Below are 17,161 nucleotides of genomic sequence, written 5' to 3' on the forward strand. Positions count from 1 at the left end.
TGCTCATCCTGTGTCTCCTTGACCTGTCGCCATTCCCCCAGTGCTCTTTCCCACTCTCTCTCTCTGTGTGTGTGTGTGCGATGGTGTGGGCGGAGACAGGTGTGCTGGAGTCAGAGCAGATCCCCACCAGTTGCAACCTGTTCCATAATCAAGACCTCTACAAATACTCAGCCCTGCCACTCCCATGCTGCCAGATCGTAATCTCTGCTCAGTCAGTCTACCGTTCTAGCCATTTGTTACTGTTTAGATCCTGTTATGCCTGTTTTCCTTGCCTGACTCTGTTTTCCTCTCCACTACTGTTCTGCCCGCTCTGACTCTAGTAACACATCTCATCATCCTGCTACTCTGTTCTGGAGTTCCCACTCAACTACTCCCTTGGATTCCTCTCTGGGCCTGCTTACCCAGTCCCAACCCCTGTTGCTCCAGCCTCAGCACCTGGTTTCCTGCAACCCGTCCAAGCTTCCCCTGACCTGCACTCCATCTTCCCCCTGTGTTTCAATAAATACCTTGGTTACTTCATCCCAGTCTCCTCATCTGAGTCTGCTCTTGGGTTCCCCTGTTCCATTCCGGGTAACAAAGTCTGACAGATCTTCTCCCATTCCTCCCCATATGCAAAACGTTGTCAATATATCGATATCCCTTCAGGATTTAATTTTTTTTATTTATTTTGTTTTCATTGTTAACAAAACGTTCTTCAAAAAGACCCACATAAATGTTAACATAGTTCGGAGCGAAAGTGGAGCCAATCGATGTTCCATTCGCTTGGAGGTAGTATTCATCATCAAACCTGAAATATATGTCAAAACTACTAATTTTGAAAATACTCCTCCAGAAACAAGTCTATCACCTGTCGCCTCTACCGACCCCCGTCAGCTCCCAGCTGCGCCCTGGAACCATTTTATTGATGCCCCCATCTAGCTTCAGAGTTTGTTCTGTTAGGTGACCTAAACTGGGTATGCTTAACACCGGCAGTCCTACAATCTAAGCTGAGATGCCCTCAATCTCACTCAAATCATCAAGGAACCCACCAGGTACAACCCTAACTCTGTAAACAAGGGCACCCTCATAGACGTCATCCTGACCAACTGGCCCTCCAAATATACCTCCGCTGTCTTCAACCAGGATCTCAGCGATCACTGCCTCATCGCCTGTATCCGCCACGGAGCCGCAGTCAAACGACCACCCCTCATCACTGTCAAACGCTCCCTAAAACACTTCTGTGAGCAGGCCTTTTAATCGACCTGGCCCGTGTATCCTGGAAGGACATTGACCTCATTCAGTTGAGGATGCCTGGTCATTCTTTAAAAGTAACTTCCTCACCATTTTAGATAAGCATCATCCGTTCAAAAATGCAGAACCAAGAACAGATACAGCCCTTGGTTCTCAGACCTGACTGCCCTCGACCAGCACAAAAACATCCTGTGGCGGACTGCAATAGCATCGAATAGCCCCGTGATATGCAACTGTTCAGGGAAGTCAGGAACCAAACACGCAGTCAGTCAGGAAAGCTAAGGCCAGCTTCTTCAGGCAGAAGTTTGCATCCTGTAGCTCCAACTCCAAAAAGTTCTGGGACACTGTGAAGTCCATGGAGAACAAGAGCACCTCCTCCCAGCTGCCCACTGCACTGAGGCTAGAAACACGGTCTCCAGTGGATAAATCCATGATTATCGAAAACTTCAATAAGCACTTCTCAACGGCTGGCCATGCCTTCCGCCTGGCTACTCCAACCTCGGAAACTCCGCCCCCGTAGTTCCTCACCCAAGCCTCTCCAGGTTCTCCTTTACCCAAATCCAGATAGCAGATGTTCTGAAAGAGCTGCAAAACCTGACCCAGTACAAATCAGCTGGGCTTGACAATCTGGACCCGCTATTTCTGAAACTATCTGCCGCCATTGTCGCAACCCCTATTACCAGCCTGTTCAACCTCTCTTTCATATCTCTGAGATCCCCAAGGATTGGAAAGCTGCCGCAGTCATCCCCTCTTCAAAGGGGGAGACACCCTGGACCCAAACTGCTATAGACCTATATCCATCCTGCCCTGCCTATCTAAGGTCTTCGAAAGCCAAGTCAACAAACAGGTCACTGACCATCTCGAATCCCACCGTACCTTCTCCGCTGTGCAATCTGGTTTAGCCGGTCACGGGTGCACCTCAGCCACACTCAAGGTACTAAATGATATCATAACCGCCATCGATAAAAGACAGTACTGTGCAGCCGTCTTCATCGACCTCGCCAAGGCTTTCACTCTGTCAATCACCAAATTCTTATCGGCAGACTCAACAGCCTCGGTTTTCGGATGACTCCCTTGCCTGGTTCACCAATTACTTTGCAGACAGAGTTCAGTGTGTCAAATCAGAGGGCATGCTGTCCGGTCCTCTGGCAGTCTCTATGGGGGTGCCACAGGGTTCAATTCTCGGGGACTCTTTTCTCTGTATATATCAATGGTTGCTCTTGCTGCGGGCGATTCCCTGATCCACCTCTAAGACGACACCATTCTATATACTTTCGGCCCGTCATTGGACACTGTGCTATCCAACCTCCAAACGAGCTTCAATGCCATACAGCACTCCTTCCGTGGCCTCCAACTGCTCTTAAACGCGAGTAAAACCAAATGCATGCTTTTCAACCGATCGCTGCCTGCACCCGCATGCCCGACTAGCATCACCACCCTGGATGGTTCCAACCTTGAATATGTGGACATCTATAAGTACCTAGGTGTCTGGCTAGACTGCAAACTCTCCTTCCAGACTCATCAAACATCTCCAATCAAAAATCAAATCCAGAGTCGGCTTTCTATTCCGCAACAAAGCCTCCTTCACTCACGCTGCCAAGCTTACCCTTGTAAAACTGACTATCCTACCGATCCTCGGTTGGGCGATGTCATCTACAAAATGGCTTCCAACACTCTACTCAGCAAACTGGATGCAGTCTATCACAGTGCCATCCGTTTTGTCACTAAAGCACCTTATACCACCCACCACTGCAACTTGTATGCTCTAGTCGGCTGGCCCTCACTACATATTCGTCGCCAGACCCACTGGCTCCAGGTCATCTACAAGTCCATGCTAGGTAAAGCTCCGCCTTATCTCAGTTCACTGGTCACGATGGCAACACCCATCCGTAGCACGCGCTCCAGCAGGTGTATCTCACTGATCATCCCTAAAGCCAACACCTCATTTGGCCGCCTTTCGTTCCAGTACTCTGCTGCCTGTGAAATTGCAAAAATCGCTGAAGTTGGAGACTTTTATCTCCCTCTCCAACTTCAAACATCAGCTATCCGAGCAGCTAACCGATCGCTGCAGCTGTACATAGTCTATAGGTAAATAGCTCACCCTTTTTCACCTACCTCATTCCCATACTGTTTTTATACTGTTTTTATTTATTTACTTTTCTGCTCTTTTGCACACCAATATCTCTACCTGTACATGCCCATCTGATCATTTATCACTCCAGTGTTAATCTGCAAAATTGTATTATTCGCCTACCTCCTCATGCCTTTTGCACACATTGTATATAGACTGCCCATTTTTTTCTACTGTGTTATTGACTTGCTAATTGTTTACTCCATGTGTAACTCTGTGTTGTCTGTTCACACTGCTATGCTTTATCTTGGCCAGGTCGCAGTTGCAAATGAGAACTTGTTCTCAACTAGCCTACCTGGTTAAATAAAGGTGAAATAAATAAAAATAAATAAAAAACATATTCAGTCAGCTCTAGAATAAAGTTTTGTAGGTGGATATTCGTTAGTATCTCTGTCTCTCAAATAGTGAGCTCGGGCTGTCAGCCCCCATATGGGGAAATGTTGGTATATAGATTCTCAACATCTAATGTGACCAAAATGCAGTTTTATGTTAATCCTGTTATTGGTGAGATCTTGTTTATGAAGTTTTGTATCTTTCACTTATGATGGCAATGCTTGCGCATGAGATTTAATAAGAGTCTACGAAGGTCGAAAATGGCTCTAGCATTTAGCCTATTCTTGCAACCACTGGTCTGCCTGGATAATTGCCTTGTTTTAGGTTTGTGTAATTTTTGTAAAATGGACATATGGCACATTTGCAGCAAAGGTATTCATATTCAGGTTTTGAGATAAGGTTATTTAATAGGGATCCAGATTAGAGTGTATCTCCCTTTGGAACACCTGTGTGGGATCAACAAGTCTAAAATGACCACAGCACCACAGCCCTTGTCTACAGGTTTGATAACCAAAGATTAGTCTTTCATTAGTTCGTTAAGTGCCTGTTCTTCTGGTCTTGGGAGGTTTTTCTGAATGTGGTTTGTTTTTCTCCTATATACTGACATGGCTTCTTGTCCGACTAATCTACAATAGGTATTAATCGAGTTGTTAACTATAGGACAGAATGTGCTTTTGGGCTTAAAATGGGTACCAGTTCTTTGTTGGGTTTCTAGACCCGAAACAGTCTTCTGAGAAAACGTGCTTAAGTTTAAGGCCGTGTGGCCAATATATAAAGGTTATTAAAGAACAGTGATAGCATCAAGAGCGGTGTGCGGGTTTCTTATTTTTTTCACATTTTATTCAACCGTTATCATGCACCTGCAAAAAAAGATAGCTCAGATGTGCCATGCCTTTTGAATTTTATAGAACATAGAACAAAAATGGACGGAACCTTTAAAAGATCAGATTTTTTAAAAAAAATGTTTGTAAATGCTTTACCTCGTTCCTTTCTGTTAGCATGTGCACGTATTAAGTACACCATCATGCTTTAGGGATACCTGTCTTTTCAGATTGCACAATTATACTTTAGTTATGGACACGACATCACTGCACTCCATATCTGGCTATTGGTCCTCATCTTTATAAGTCACCTTTATTTTTCACCTGTGTGTTTTATCAGTTTCTTTGTGAAAAATGTAGCATAATAGATGAGTTGCTAAAGCAAGGAGCTATAGCAGCACACAAGTAGACTACAGATGCATGCTGGTCCGGGCCCTGAGCTGGTGAAGTGAACGCTACTGGAGTGAAATTGGAGCAGCGAGAAGCAGCCGATGCTCCAGCCTTTGGGAAAGTTGCTCCACGCTCCAGTCAAATTGGGCACGCTCAGCTCCACGCTCCAGTCAAATTGGGCACGCTCAGCTCCTCGCTCCAGTCAAATTGGGCACGCTCAGCTCCACGCTCCAGTCAAATTGGGCACGCTCAGCTCCACGCTCCAGTCAAATTGGGCACGCTCAGCTCCTCGCTCCAGTCAAATTGGGCACGCTCAGCTCCACGCTCCAGTCAAATTGGGCACGCTCAGCTCCACGCTCCAGTCAAATTGGGCACGCTCAGCTCCACGCTCCAGTCAAATTGGGCACGCTCAGCTCCACGCTCCAGTCAAATTGGGCACGCTCAGCTCCTCGCTCCAGTCAAATTGGGCACGCTCAGCTCCACGCTCCAGTCAAATTGGGCACGCTCAGCTCCACGCTCCAGTCAAATTGGGCACGCTCAGCTCCACGCTCCAGTCAAATTGGGCATGCTTAGCTCCACGCTCCAGTCAAATTGGGCACGCTCAGCTCCTCGCTCCAGTCAAATTGGGCACGCTCAGCTCCTCGCTCCAGTCAAATTGGGCACGCTCAGCTCCTCGCTCCAGTCAAATTGGGCACGCTCAGCTCCTCGCTCCAGTCAAATTGGGCACGCTCAGCTCCTCGCTCCAGTCAAATTGGGCACGCTCAGCTCCACGCTCCAGTCAAATTGGGCACGCTCAGCTCCTCGCTCCAGTCAAATTGGGCACGCTCAGCTCCTCGCTCCAGTCAAATTGGGCACGCTCAGCTCCTCGCTCCAGTCAAATTGGGCACGCTCAGCTCCTCGTTCCAGTCAAATTGGGCACGCTCATCTCCTCGCTCCAGCTCAGCTCCTCTCTCCAGCTCTGCTCCTCTCTCCAGCTCAGCTCCTCTCTCCAGCTCAGCTCCTCTCTCCAGCTCAGCTCCTCTCTCCAGCTCTGCTCCTCTCTCCAGCTCAGCTCCTCTCTCCAGCTCAACTCCTCTCTCCAGCTCTGCTCCGCTCACATACTCTGCTCCCGAAGTCCTCAGACATGGATGGACGTTGAATACTGACTTGTATCACGGGAGACCTGCCTGCTCACCCATGATCAGTACTTTCAATACAAAACAATCAGTTGCAAACTTAACTGATGATCCTATCAATTCTTTCTTATCTATGTTTTGAAATTACTGTATGTAGGTTACTGCATCTATTATGAAATGTAGGCTGTTATAACCACATCCTCTCAGTCAGATGCAGCACCATGTATACTGATCCAAAATATGAACGCAACATGCACTCATTTCAAAGATGTTACTGAGTTACACTTCATATAAGTAAATCAGTCAATTTAAATAAAGCCCTAATCTATGGATTTCACATGACTGGGCAGGGGTGCAGCCATGAGTGGGCATGGGAGGGCCCAGGCCCACCCACTGGGGTGCCAGGCACAGCCAATCAGAATGAGTTTTTCCCCACAAAAGGGCTTTGCTACAGACAGATATACTCCTTTTTTATTTCAGGTCATGAAAAACAGGACCAACACTTTATATGTTGCGTTTATATTTTTGTTCAGTAGTTCAGCTCAGCCTTCCCCCTTTCAGTGTCAGACTGACACATCATCTGACTAGTGTTGTCAGCCAAGCTATTCATTCTATATGTGCCAATTCAATGTGGACCCTAAGAGAGCCAATGGACAGGACAAGGAGAAAAACGTTACATAATGGCCATGTTGAGACCCAGACCAGATATCGGAAGGAATCATTGAAGGTCATCTTGACTCATTGGAGGACAACTACAGTGTAATAATAATGTAAAGTTCTTTACATTGAGGAATCTTTGGGACTTTTCTTCCATCCGTCCAGGGTTAAGGTTCTATGAGACATCACAAGAAAGTAGGTGTAATGTTGTGAGTGCTGTCACACAATCTCTCGACAAAGCACTTTCACAGTACACACATTGTTATTTCACAGTATCTCGCACACCCGTGTTTTGTCCTCCTGAGAATGTCTCTGGGTCGTTCCATATGATTTCAATCACTTTCTGTCTGCACCCCTTTGAACACAACGTTTCATACATGTTCCATGGTGGAAGTGGTCAGAATGGGACAGTTTGGACCTGAATGCCAAAACATTCATGATAGAGGTGCTCAAAGTAGACCCATTTCTTTACAGTTTGACAAGCCTGTTCGTAAGCTTTAAAATGATGTCAAACTCAACTGTTCGGTGATGAAGACATGGATGTCTCATGGTAGGGTGTGGGAATGCAAAATGGGTCAACTTTTAATGTTTTGGCATTCAGGTCCAAAAAGTCACTTTCTGAGCCCTTACTCTATGGGCAAACATGGAAAGTTTCGTTCACGTTAAAGGAGTGCAGTCAGAAAATGATTGAAGTCATATGGAACTTATTTTGAATTGACGTACAGGCCCATACTTCAGAATCAGCAATGTTACAGCTAAACAGGAAATGACTGGCTGTGAGTGTAACACATAACATAAAGTATGTTTGTTTTTTCAGAAATTGAAGTATGTGAAAATGTCCTGAGAAATATGATGGATTGAAATCACTGTAAACATCAGCAGGGACTGAGTTAAAATGTACTTGGCCAGTTTGTGGTGAAGGTTATGACTATTGACCTTTAATCAAGCTAGTCAACATCATGGTTGTGTGGGTAAGTAAGCGTAACCCATGTTGTATTCCTGTAAACGGGGGTCTTGACTTCCTCTCTGCTTGCAGTTTCGACCACACGATGCACCAACACACGTGCACAAAGACAGGAAGTCTTAGTCTCGTCTCTATGCCATCTCTAAGCCATCTCCATGCACACATGCACACTCCACTACCATCCCACAAAGACACACACACACACACACCCCACTACCATCACACAAAGACACACACACACACAGGCACACACAAAAACACACATACCAATACCATCACACAAAGACACACACACACACAAACACAACCATACCACTACCATCACACAAAAGCACACACACACACACACACACACGCACACACACACACACACACACACACACACACACACACATCACACACACACACACACACACACACACACACACACACACACACACACACACACACACACACACACACACACACACACACACACACACACACACACACACACACACACATACCACTACCATCCCACAAAGACACACACACACACACACCCCACTACCATCACACAAAGACACACCTCTGTACATACACTGTACACTTGCTGCACCATATAAAAATACCCGGGTCCACAGCGGGAGAAGAAAGTCACAGCTTTAACCAAACTTTCACCACACGTAAGTGATGTGTACACTGAAAACAACATGCACCTCCACTGTGGTCTGGTGTTGTGCATGCTTTAGTGACAAACAGTGTGACATTTAGGCCCTTGCCTTTTGACTCATGGAAAGACTGTCTTGCAAGGCTTTAGATATAACGAATCTCTAGATGTAACGATTCTGAACCTTTTTGCCTCAGAGACTGAGCAGAGACTCCTCTCCCCATCCAAAAATGCTTTGATTAACACAAACTAGATCAAACTTAATTTGTGTCAGCCAACCATCTGAGGGACCAATCACTAACATCTCAGGGAACAGTGGTGGTCCACAGACCAGGGGTTGAGGACCACTGCTCTATTGGAAACCCTGAACACAGCTATTAAGTTGTTGTAGAATGACACTCCACTGGAAAATGATTCTGCATTAACACACATTAGTGTAATCGGAATGCAGTATAACTCTTGTGTTAATGAGTCAGTAGGTGGACTTATTAACGGATAGTCATTACGGCTTTCAGAATACTGTTTTTTTTAAGGAGAGTGTGTTTCCACTCCTTTTCATATTTGTGTGATTTAATGAGAGAGACAGGTGTAAATGGAAGGGAACACATTATTCAGTAAAGCGGTAGACCTGTGATTGGATCCCAGCTAGTTAGTGGGCCATACAGTAAGGGCTGTAAGGTGACAGCAGGTGATTTAATGAGAGAGACAGGTGTAAATGGAAGGGGAACACAGTATTCAGTAAAGCGGTAGACCTGTGATTGGATCCCAGCTAGTTAGTGGGCCATACAGTAAGGGCTGTAAGGTGACAGCAGGTGATTTAATGAGAGAGACAGGAGTAAATGGAAGGGAACACAGTATTCAGTAAAGCGGTAGACCTGTGATTGGATCCCAGCTAGTTAGTGGGCCATACAGTAAGGGCTGTAAGGTGACAGCAGGACCGACCAAACCCAGCCTGTCCAGCAAATATAAAAAATACACTCGTTTTCCTTTAGAGAGACGAGCCCTGCTGACGTGGGTTCTTAAAATGCAAACATCACAAAACTGTTGTGAAAAACATGAGATGCCACAATGACCACAGAAACGGAACTGTTAATCTTATGACTCATTTATTATAAAAAATAGACTATCATTACAGGAACAACATGATCAGTACAGGAACTAAAGAATGCAAAATATTACAATAAAGTAGCAGTAAAAGTTGCCTGGCAACTGAAAAATAGGCATAGGCCCAATGCCATCAAATATGTTAAAAAATATATACAATAGAGAATCAATTCAACATTTAAAAGTTGTTAAAACATATATTGTCAATCTATAAAGAAAAATAGAATGTACAGCTAAAGACAATGAAATTCCATGCACAGCAATCAGTGCTATTTTCAAGTTAAATTGTGGTTGTAATTACAAGACTCAAATTCTACCTGCTACGTCAGGGTCAAGGACTATAACAAACCTCTGTATGAACAACCATTTACAATGTGTGATGTCAGTCACATACAATGCTGTGTACTTAAGTAGCTACAGTACATAGGTATCTTACCTTGAGGTTGAATGACTGACATAAGAGTAAATCCTTGATGCAAGCCCTTGCTACTTAACACAACCTGAGAATATATCTTTCAAAGTCCTTCGTTGACATCATGTATTACAGTATGTTTACATAATTGTCTCCTAGTCAGCTGACATGAGCTTCCATTTGGACCCAAATTAAAGATGGCTGCCGTGCATCATCAGTAACAAGCTGTCCGAAGGTCGTGCCCAAAGTAAAGATGGCTGCTGTGCAACACCCGTAGCAACCTGTCTTAGGTTGGTGCCAAAAGTAAAGATGTCTGCCGTGCAACATCACTAATAACCCATCTGAGGGGGGTGTGCACGTCTGATGGTGGTGCGCATGTCTTCATAGACATCGCTACTCTTGCCCTGTGTTGGTCTGATCGTTGCACGCCATGCCTTTAACTGGGAAGACAAGAGATCTTGGTCAGAAAAGGTACTATTAGTACGCTATGTTATTAACATTTAACTGACACTCTTATCCAGAGCGACTTACAGGAGCAATTAGGGTTAAGCGACTTACAGGAGCAATTAGGGTTAAGCGCCTTGCTCAAGAGCACAGCAACACATTTTTCACCAAGTCTGCTCGGGGATTCTAACCAGCACCTTTTCTGTTACTGGCTCAACGCTCTTAACCTCTAGGCTTCCTGTCGCCGTGTCTTTAGAAGGGGGGTCAGAAGTGGTCTTGTGTTTCAGTAAATCCCTTTTGTATGGAATTGAAATTAATTGAACTAACATTATCATCAACACATTGCAAATGTCAAAAATGTACATGTATACTGTACACACACACACACACACACACACACACACACACACACACACACACACACACACACACACACACACACACACACACACACACACACGGAATATGAGACGGAATATGTAGGGGCAGAATTTGCGCAAGACCCCAGAAGCAGTTCATAACTCATGAAATACGATCAATGTAGATGAAATCAAACAATACCACTGAACATCTCTTGTATAAGGAGCTATATCCTGTCAAATATGTTGTGACAGTACCGATAATAGAACTTCCCCAACAGATTACATCAGGTCTACATATATGAGTCAAAGCAAAAGGCTGAAGTTAAAAACTGTGCATTTTCCTACCAAAGACAGGTCAGTGGAGACAGTGCTGAGGTGGCAATCTTGCCACCCGACACACACACTCAAACACCTACACACAGATTCACAAGTTTAAACACCTACACACACACACACACACACATACACACACACACATACTACAGTATACTATGATATAAATACTGTGGTATTCACTATAGTGTTTTTGTGGACTAAAGTAGTATTTACTGTAGTATTTACAGTTAACTATAGTATGAATACTGTAGTAAAATAAAACTGTATTTTATACTATAGTATTTACTGGTTTTGCGGACTGTAATATACTGTAGTATTTACAGTAGTGTTTTTGCGTACTAAAGTAGTATTTACTGTATTATACTCTAGTATTTACAGTTAACTATAGTAAAAATAATTATGTAAATTAATGATGTATTGTATGATGTAAATTAACTGTATTATATACGTATTTAATTAAGTGTTTTTGCAGTGTGTAGTATTTACTGTAGTATTTACTGCAGTGTGCTTGCCGATTGTATACTGTAGTACTTACTGTCGTGTTTTTGCGGACTGTAATATACTATAGTATTTACTGTTGTGCCATTGCGGACATTATTGTAGTATTTACTATAGTATTTTAGTTTTATTATCTTTCAAATAGAAGTGGAGGCTTTTTCCTTGAGGAAACCTACTGGAGAAATACTAAAAGAGAACATTTTCCAAACCTGTAGGTAGGGAGGTAGGACAGGGGTCTGAGAATATATAGAAAAAAGCAGAATCTCTGAACTAACCTAGTACAAATGTGGATATGGGGAGGGGAATGGTTAGGGGTTGTGCAAATTAAATACTGTAGTATTTACTATCGTTAAAGTTTAGTGTTTTTGCAGACTGTAGTGTTTTTGGGGACAATACTGTAGAATTTACTCAGGTTTTTTTCAGATAATACTGCAGTATACTACAACATTAAGTACTACACATGATTGAGGGATACTACAGTGTATAGTATTGTACTGTATACTACAGTTTACTCCAGAATTCTATAGTCACTACTGTAGTATTCTATAGTAAACCGCAGTATTTTTTATGTGGGCACACACACACTTTACTGTAGTACTTACCCTGGGGATGACCCAGATGAAGAGGATGAGCAGACTCAGGAGAAGCACAGAGCCAGCAGTGACAGCTGAGACCAGGACTAGATACCAGGACATTCCTAGCCCTGAGGACGCGTCATTCTGGTCACACTCCACATCTGTGGCACAGCAACACACCAGGGTAGCACACGTTTTAATTCAGTTCAGTCCAATACAACTCAACAAACTGACCAGTCTGAACTTGTTTAGAAGTTACAGCCTGGTAGCTCAAATTAGGATTAGTTCCTATGAGCCTGCGCTGCTCAGAGATCACATTAAGACAATGGTCCTGAATCGTTCCCTAACCCTCCTCTTGACCCCATTACCATTCAATATTTGCAGATCTGTAGGATCGTGATAGGTATAACCAGTGGAGCAGCTTCCAACGTACAGATCTGTATCCAGGACATACATGCCAGGCTGTGAAAGGCCAGAAAAATTGCCGTCCGGCAGACGGTACCGGTCCATAAAGGCTCAGACCAACAGGCTCCTAAACAGCTTCTGTCCCCTGACCATAAGACTGTTGAATGGTTCATAACTACTTCCCCCTTTGTATTAGATGTATCACTACCACTACACTGCTGTTCATGGTTTACTGATTACCATTCATATCCATTTATCCAGCTCCTTATCTTACTTCTCATGTTGTTTTCTATTTAATTGCTTATTAGTTATACTATTTTGATATTGAATGCTGCACTGTAGGGTAAGGCTTGCAAGTTAAGCATTTCACTGTGCTTGAGCATATGACCACAAAGAAGTTGAACATTGAAGGGTGCAGTAAGTGCCAAATGGAAGGTTAGGGAACGAATCAGGACTGGCTGAGACACTCACCATTCACCACCAGCAAAACAGCTCCTTCCCCCTCAGTCTTCTCAATCTTGTTTTTCTTATAAACACTGTACACACACCAGTAGGCCCCAGAGTCTTCTATGGTCAGGTTTGTGATGGTGATGTCCATTTTGTTGAGTCTTCCGTTAGTCGTCAATCTGAGTTTGAACCTCTCGTGGAGGGTTAATTTTTCTGTTGCCTGGTGAAAGTAGAGGACTAGAATCTCTTTTGTTAGGCGCATGTACACACTCAGGTTTTCTTGGTCTGGCAGAGAGGTGCTGCAGTGGATGGTCATAGTGTCTCCCTCCTGCTTTCGGACCAGCAGTCCCTTGCTCCCTTTCATGAGCAGATGGGAGAAAAACACACACAACATATGTGTCAGATCTTTTGCTTTAAGGAGAAGCCAATACCAACCAATTAAGGAGATCTTTACTACCCAAAACTAGTTTCACAAGTCAAGTCTGGGTCTATTTTTGGAAATGGATTATGAATACAAGGAACCATCTACTACTCTCATTTGAATATTATGCTTGAAAAGTAAATGACTTGAAAACAGCATGTGTATATCTATGATATTGCAACTCTAGATTACAGTGGACTCTAGATTACAGTGGACTCTAGATTACAGTGGACTCTAGATTACAGTGGACTCTAGATTACAGTGGACTCTAGATTACAGTGGACTCTAGATTACAGTGGACTCTAGATTACAGTGGACTCTAGATTACAGTGGACTCCTGAAAAAGGCAATGGCTTGGGACTGTTGTGCCAGATATGCAGTTATCAGGAGCAAGCTATTGAAAATCACGTAATTGAAATGAGACTGGAAAACTGTATTGTACTTATTCAAAGTGCGCTTATCAGGAGTCGACTGAACATAATATATTTTAAATGTAAAATTGACTAGATGAAATGTTGAATAAAAAAACACCCCTTTCCATGAACTCAAAAGGATGTCCACCTCCCAATAGAAAACTCAAATAAACACCACTCACCTTTCTCAGCCAGGGTGCTGCAAAGGAGACAGAGGAAGACTGCACAACACAGACAGAGTGCAGACATCCTGCCAATACAAGATCTTCACATCACAACTAAACTGAGCCTTCAAATAACAGGAAATATACAGAATGTCTATACCACAGTGGTGTCTGCTCTAGAACCTCTCCACCAATAGGAACACTAAAGAGGCCTACGTGTGTGTGTGTGATACAGTCATAGGTTAGGGATAAATGAGATTAAACAACAAAACACAATTATTTTCAGAGCATTAATGTGTGTGTTTGTCATTCAAAGACAGTCACTTCAAGTACAACTGGAATGGAACGCTACAACAACCACTTCAAATGGACACACGCCATCAACTTTTCAAAGTTAGTTCACACTGTTGTGACCTGTTATTAGGGAGACTAGGCAGGTAAATATAACAAGCCAGAGTGTGTGACAACAATGACTTCTAACTCTACTGATGCTTTCTATGTGCAACCTGGGTTCAGGTGATGTGCGTAACACTGGACTCCCTACTCCCAGAATGGTTCACTACATAACATATCCTCTACTCTCAGACATGATAGAGGTGAATGGTTCACTACATAACATATCCTCTACTCTCAGACATGATAGAGGTGAATGGTTCACTACATAACATATCCTCTACTCCCAGACATGAATGGAATTCACTACATAACATATCCTCTACTCCCAGACATGATAGAGGTGAATGGTTCACTACATAACATATCCTCTACTCTCAGACAGACATAGAGGTGAATGGTTCATAACATACATCCCAGACATAGAGGTGAATACTACATAACATCTACTCTCAGACATGATAGAGGTGAATGGTTCACTACATAACATATCCTCTACTCTCAGACATGATAGAGGTGAATGGTTCACTACATAACATATCCTCTACTCTCAGACATGATAGAGGTGAATGGTTCACTACATAACATATCCTCTACTCTCAGACATGATAGAGGTGAATGGTTCACCACATAACATATCCTCTACTCCCAGACATAGAGGTGAATGGTTCACTACATAACATATCCTCTACTCCCAGACATAGAGGTGAATGGTTCACTACATAACATATCCTCTACTCCCAGACATAGAGGTGAATGGTTCACTACATAACATATCCTCTACTCCCAGACATAGAGGTGAATGGTTCACTACATAACATATCCTCTACTCTCAGACATAGAGGTGAATGGTTCACTACATAACATATCCTCTACTCCCAGACATAGAGGTGAATGGTTCACCACATAACATATCCTCTACTCCCAGACATAGAGGTGAATGGTTCACTACATAACATATCCTCTACTCCCAGACATAGAGGTGAATGGTTCACTACATAACATATCCTCTACTCCCAGACATGATAGAGGTGAATGGTTCACTACATAACATATCCTCTACTCCCAGACATAGAGGTGAATGGTTCACCACATAACATATCCTCTACTCCCAGACATAGAGGTGAATGGTTCACTACATAACATAATCCCAGACATAGAGGTGAATGGTTCACCACATAACATATCCTCTACTCCCAGACATAGAGGTGAATGGTTCACCACATAACATATCCTTGTCTCAGACATAGAGGTGAATGGTTCACCACATAACATATCCTCTACTCCCAGACATAGAGGTGAATGGTATCCTCTACTCCCAGACATAGAGGTGAATGGTTCACCACATAACATATCCTCTACTCCCAGACATAGAGGTGAATGGTTCACTACATAACATATCCTCCTCTACTCCCAGACATAGAGGTTACTCCCAGACATAGAGGTGAATCTCCCAGACATAGGTGAATGGTTCACCACATAACATATCCTCTACTCCCAGACATAGAGGTGAATGGTTCACCACATAACATAACCTCACCACAACATATTTAACAGCAAATTATATAACATGACATCTCCCTTGAAAGCTACACTGTGGAGGAAGGTACATACCTGATTCAATAATTATGGTCTAAATTGAAGACCATGGTAAATTGCTTATTGAATCAGGATAGAGTGTGTCTGGTCAATTGCTTGTTGAATCAGGTTAGAGTGGGTCTGGTCGATTTCTTGTTGAATCAGGTTGGAGTGGGTCAGGTCGATTTCTTGTTGAATCAGGTTAGAGTGGGTCTGGTCAATTGCTTGTTGAATCAGGTTAGAGTGGGTCTGGTCAATTGCTTGTTGAATCAGGTTAGAGTGGGTCTGGTCAGTTGCTTGTTGAATCAGGTTGGAGTGGGTCTGGTCAGTTGCTTGTTGAATCAGGTTGGAGTGGGTCTGGTCTGGTCAGTTGCTTATTGAATCAGGTTGGAGTGGGTCTGGTCAATTGCTTGTTGAATCAGGTTAGTGTGGATCTGGTCAATTGCTTATTGAATCAGGTTAGAGTGCCTCTGGTCAATTGCTTATTGAATCAGGTTAGAGTGGGTCTGGTCAATTGCTTAGTGAATCAGGTTAGAGTGTGTCTGGTCAATTGCTTATTGAATCAGGTTAGAGTGGGTCTGGTCAATTGCTTATTGAATCAGGTTAGAGTGGGTCTGGTCAATTGCTTAGTGAATCAGGTTAGAGTGTGTCTGGTCAATTGCTTATTGAATCAGGTTAGAGTGCATCTGGTCAATTGCTTATTGAATCAGGTTAGAGTGTGTCTGGTCAATTGCTTATTGAATCAGGTTAGAATGGGTCTGGAACTAAAGCCAGTGCACACAGCACCTACTGTTGGTAAACCTCAAGTCAGGGTGTGAGAACAACGCTCTCTAGTGGGGGGGAGAGGTGTCTGCATAAAGCCAACAATTTGGGTACTTTTGAGGGCCAGGCCTCAGAGAGCTGGAAACACAAAAGGAAACATTTCTGGGCCAAACACTGGAGCTAAACCTGATACAGAAAATATCCTATTAGAAAACAGTTCATCACTGATCTCAAGTGAGGTACCCATACATAAAAGTTGTATATTGAGATACTGTATATGGTGGTACATTAAAATTGCTTTTGTATATTTTTTGTAATGCATGTTCATATATTAATAAAATATTGATTTACATATTGTACATCTGTACAGTATGTAACATATAGCAAATATAAATGATGATAGAACATACAGTATATTAAATTAATGTGAACATCAAGACATGAAGTAGAGAGGGATACTTTTTTCAATAGTTTTTCTATGCTGAAGTCTGAAATATTCATGTGTGGATATGGTCCCTCTGGGCAAATGGCCTGTGAGACAAAATGAAAAATAGTGC

General features: G+C 43.2%; 1 protein-coding gene and 1 pseudogene across 1 annotated transcript; both read right to left on the reverse strand.

Annotated features, from left to right (window-relative positions):
- Nucleotides 1-9,377: 9,377 nt before the first annotated feature.
- On the reverse strand, nucleotides 9,378-14,014 carry LOC118377835 (uncharacterized). The gene is made up of 4 exons (XM_052517735.1): nucleotides 13,890-14,014; nucleotides 12,898-13,230; nucleotides 12,049-12,182; nucleotides 9,378-10,246 (listed from the first exon to the last, which is right to left on the reverse strand). Exons 1-4 carry the CDS (start codon nucleotides 13,954-13,956, stop codon nucleotides 10,136-10,138), a joined length of 645 nt encoding a protein of 214 aa, XP_052373695.1. The 5' UTR covers nucleotides 13,957-14,014; the 3' UTR covers nucleotides 9,378-10,135.
- LOC118377836 (uncharacterized) lies at nucleotides 11,596-11,648 on the reverse strand (annotated as a pseudogene).
- Nucleotides 14,015-17,161: the final 3,147 nt, after the last annotated feature.

Source organism: Oncorhynchus keta, unplaced genomic scaffold, assembly GCF_023373465.1.
Source record: "Oncorhynchus keta strain PuntledgeMale-10-30-2019 unplaced genomic scaffold, Oket_V2 Un_scaffold_9739_pilon_pilon, whole genome shotgun sequence".
Lineage (NCBI taxonomy): Eukaryota > Metazoa > Chordata > Actinopteri > Salmoniformes > Salmonidae > Oncorhynchus > Oncorhynchus keta.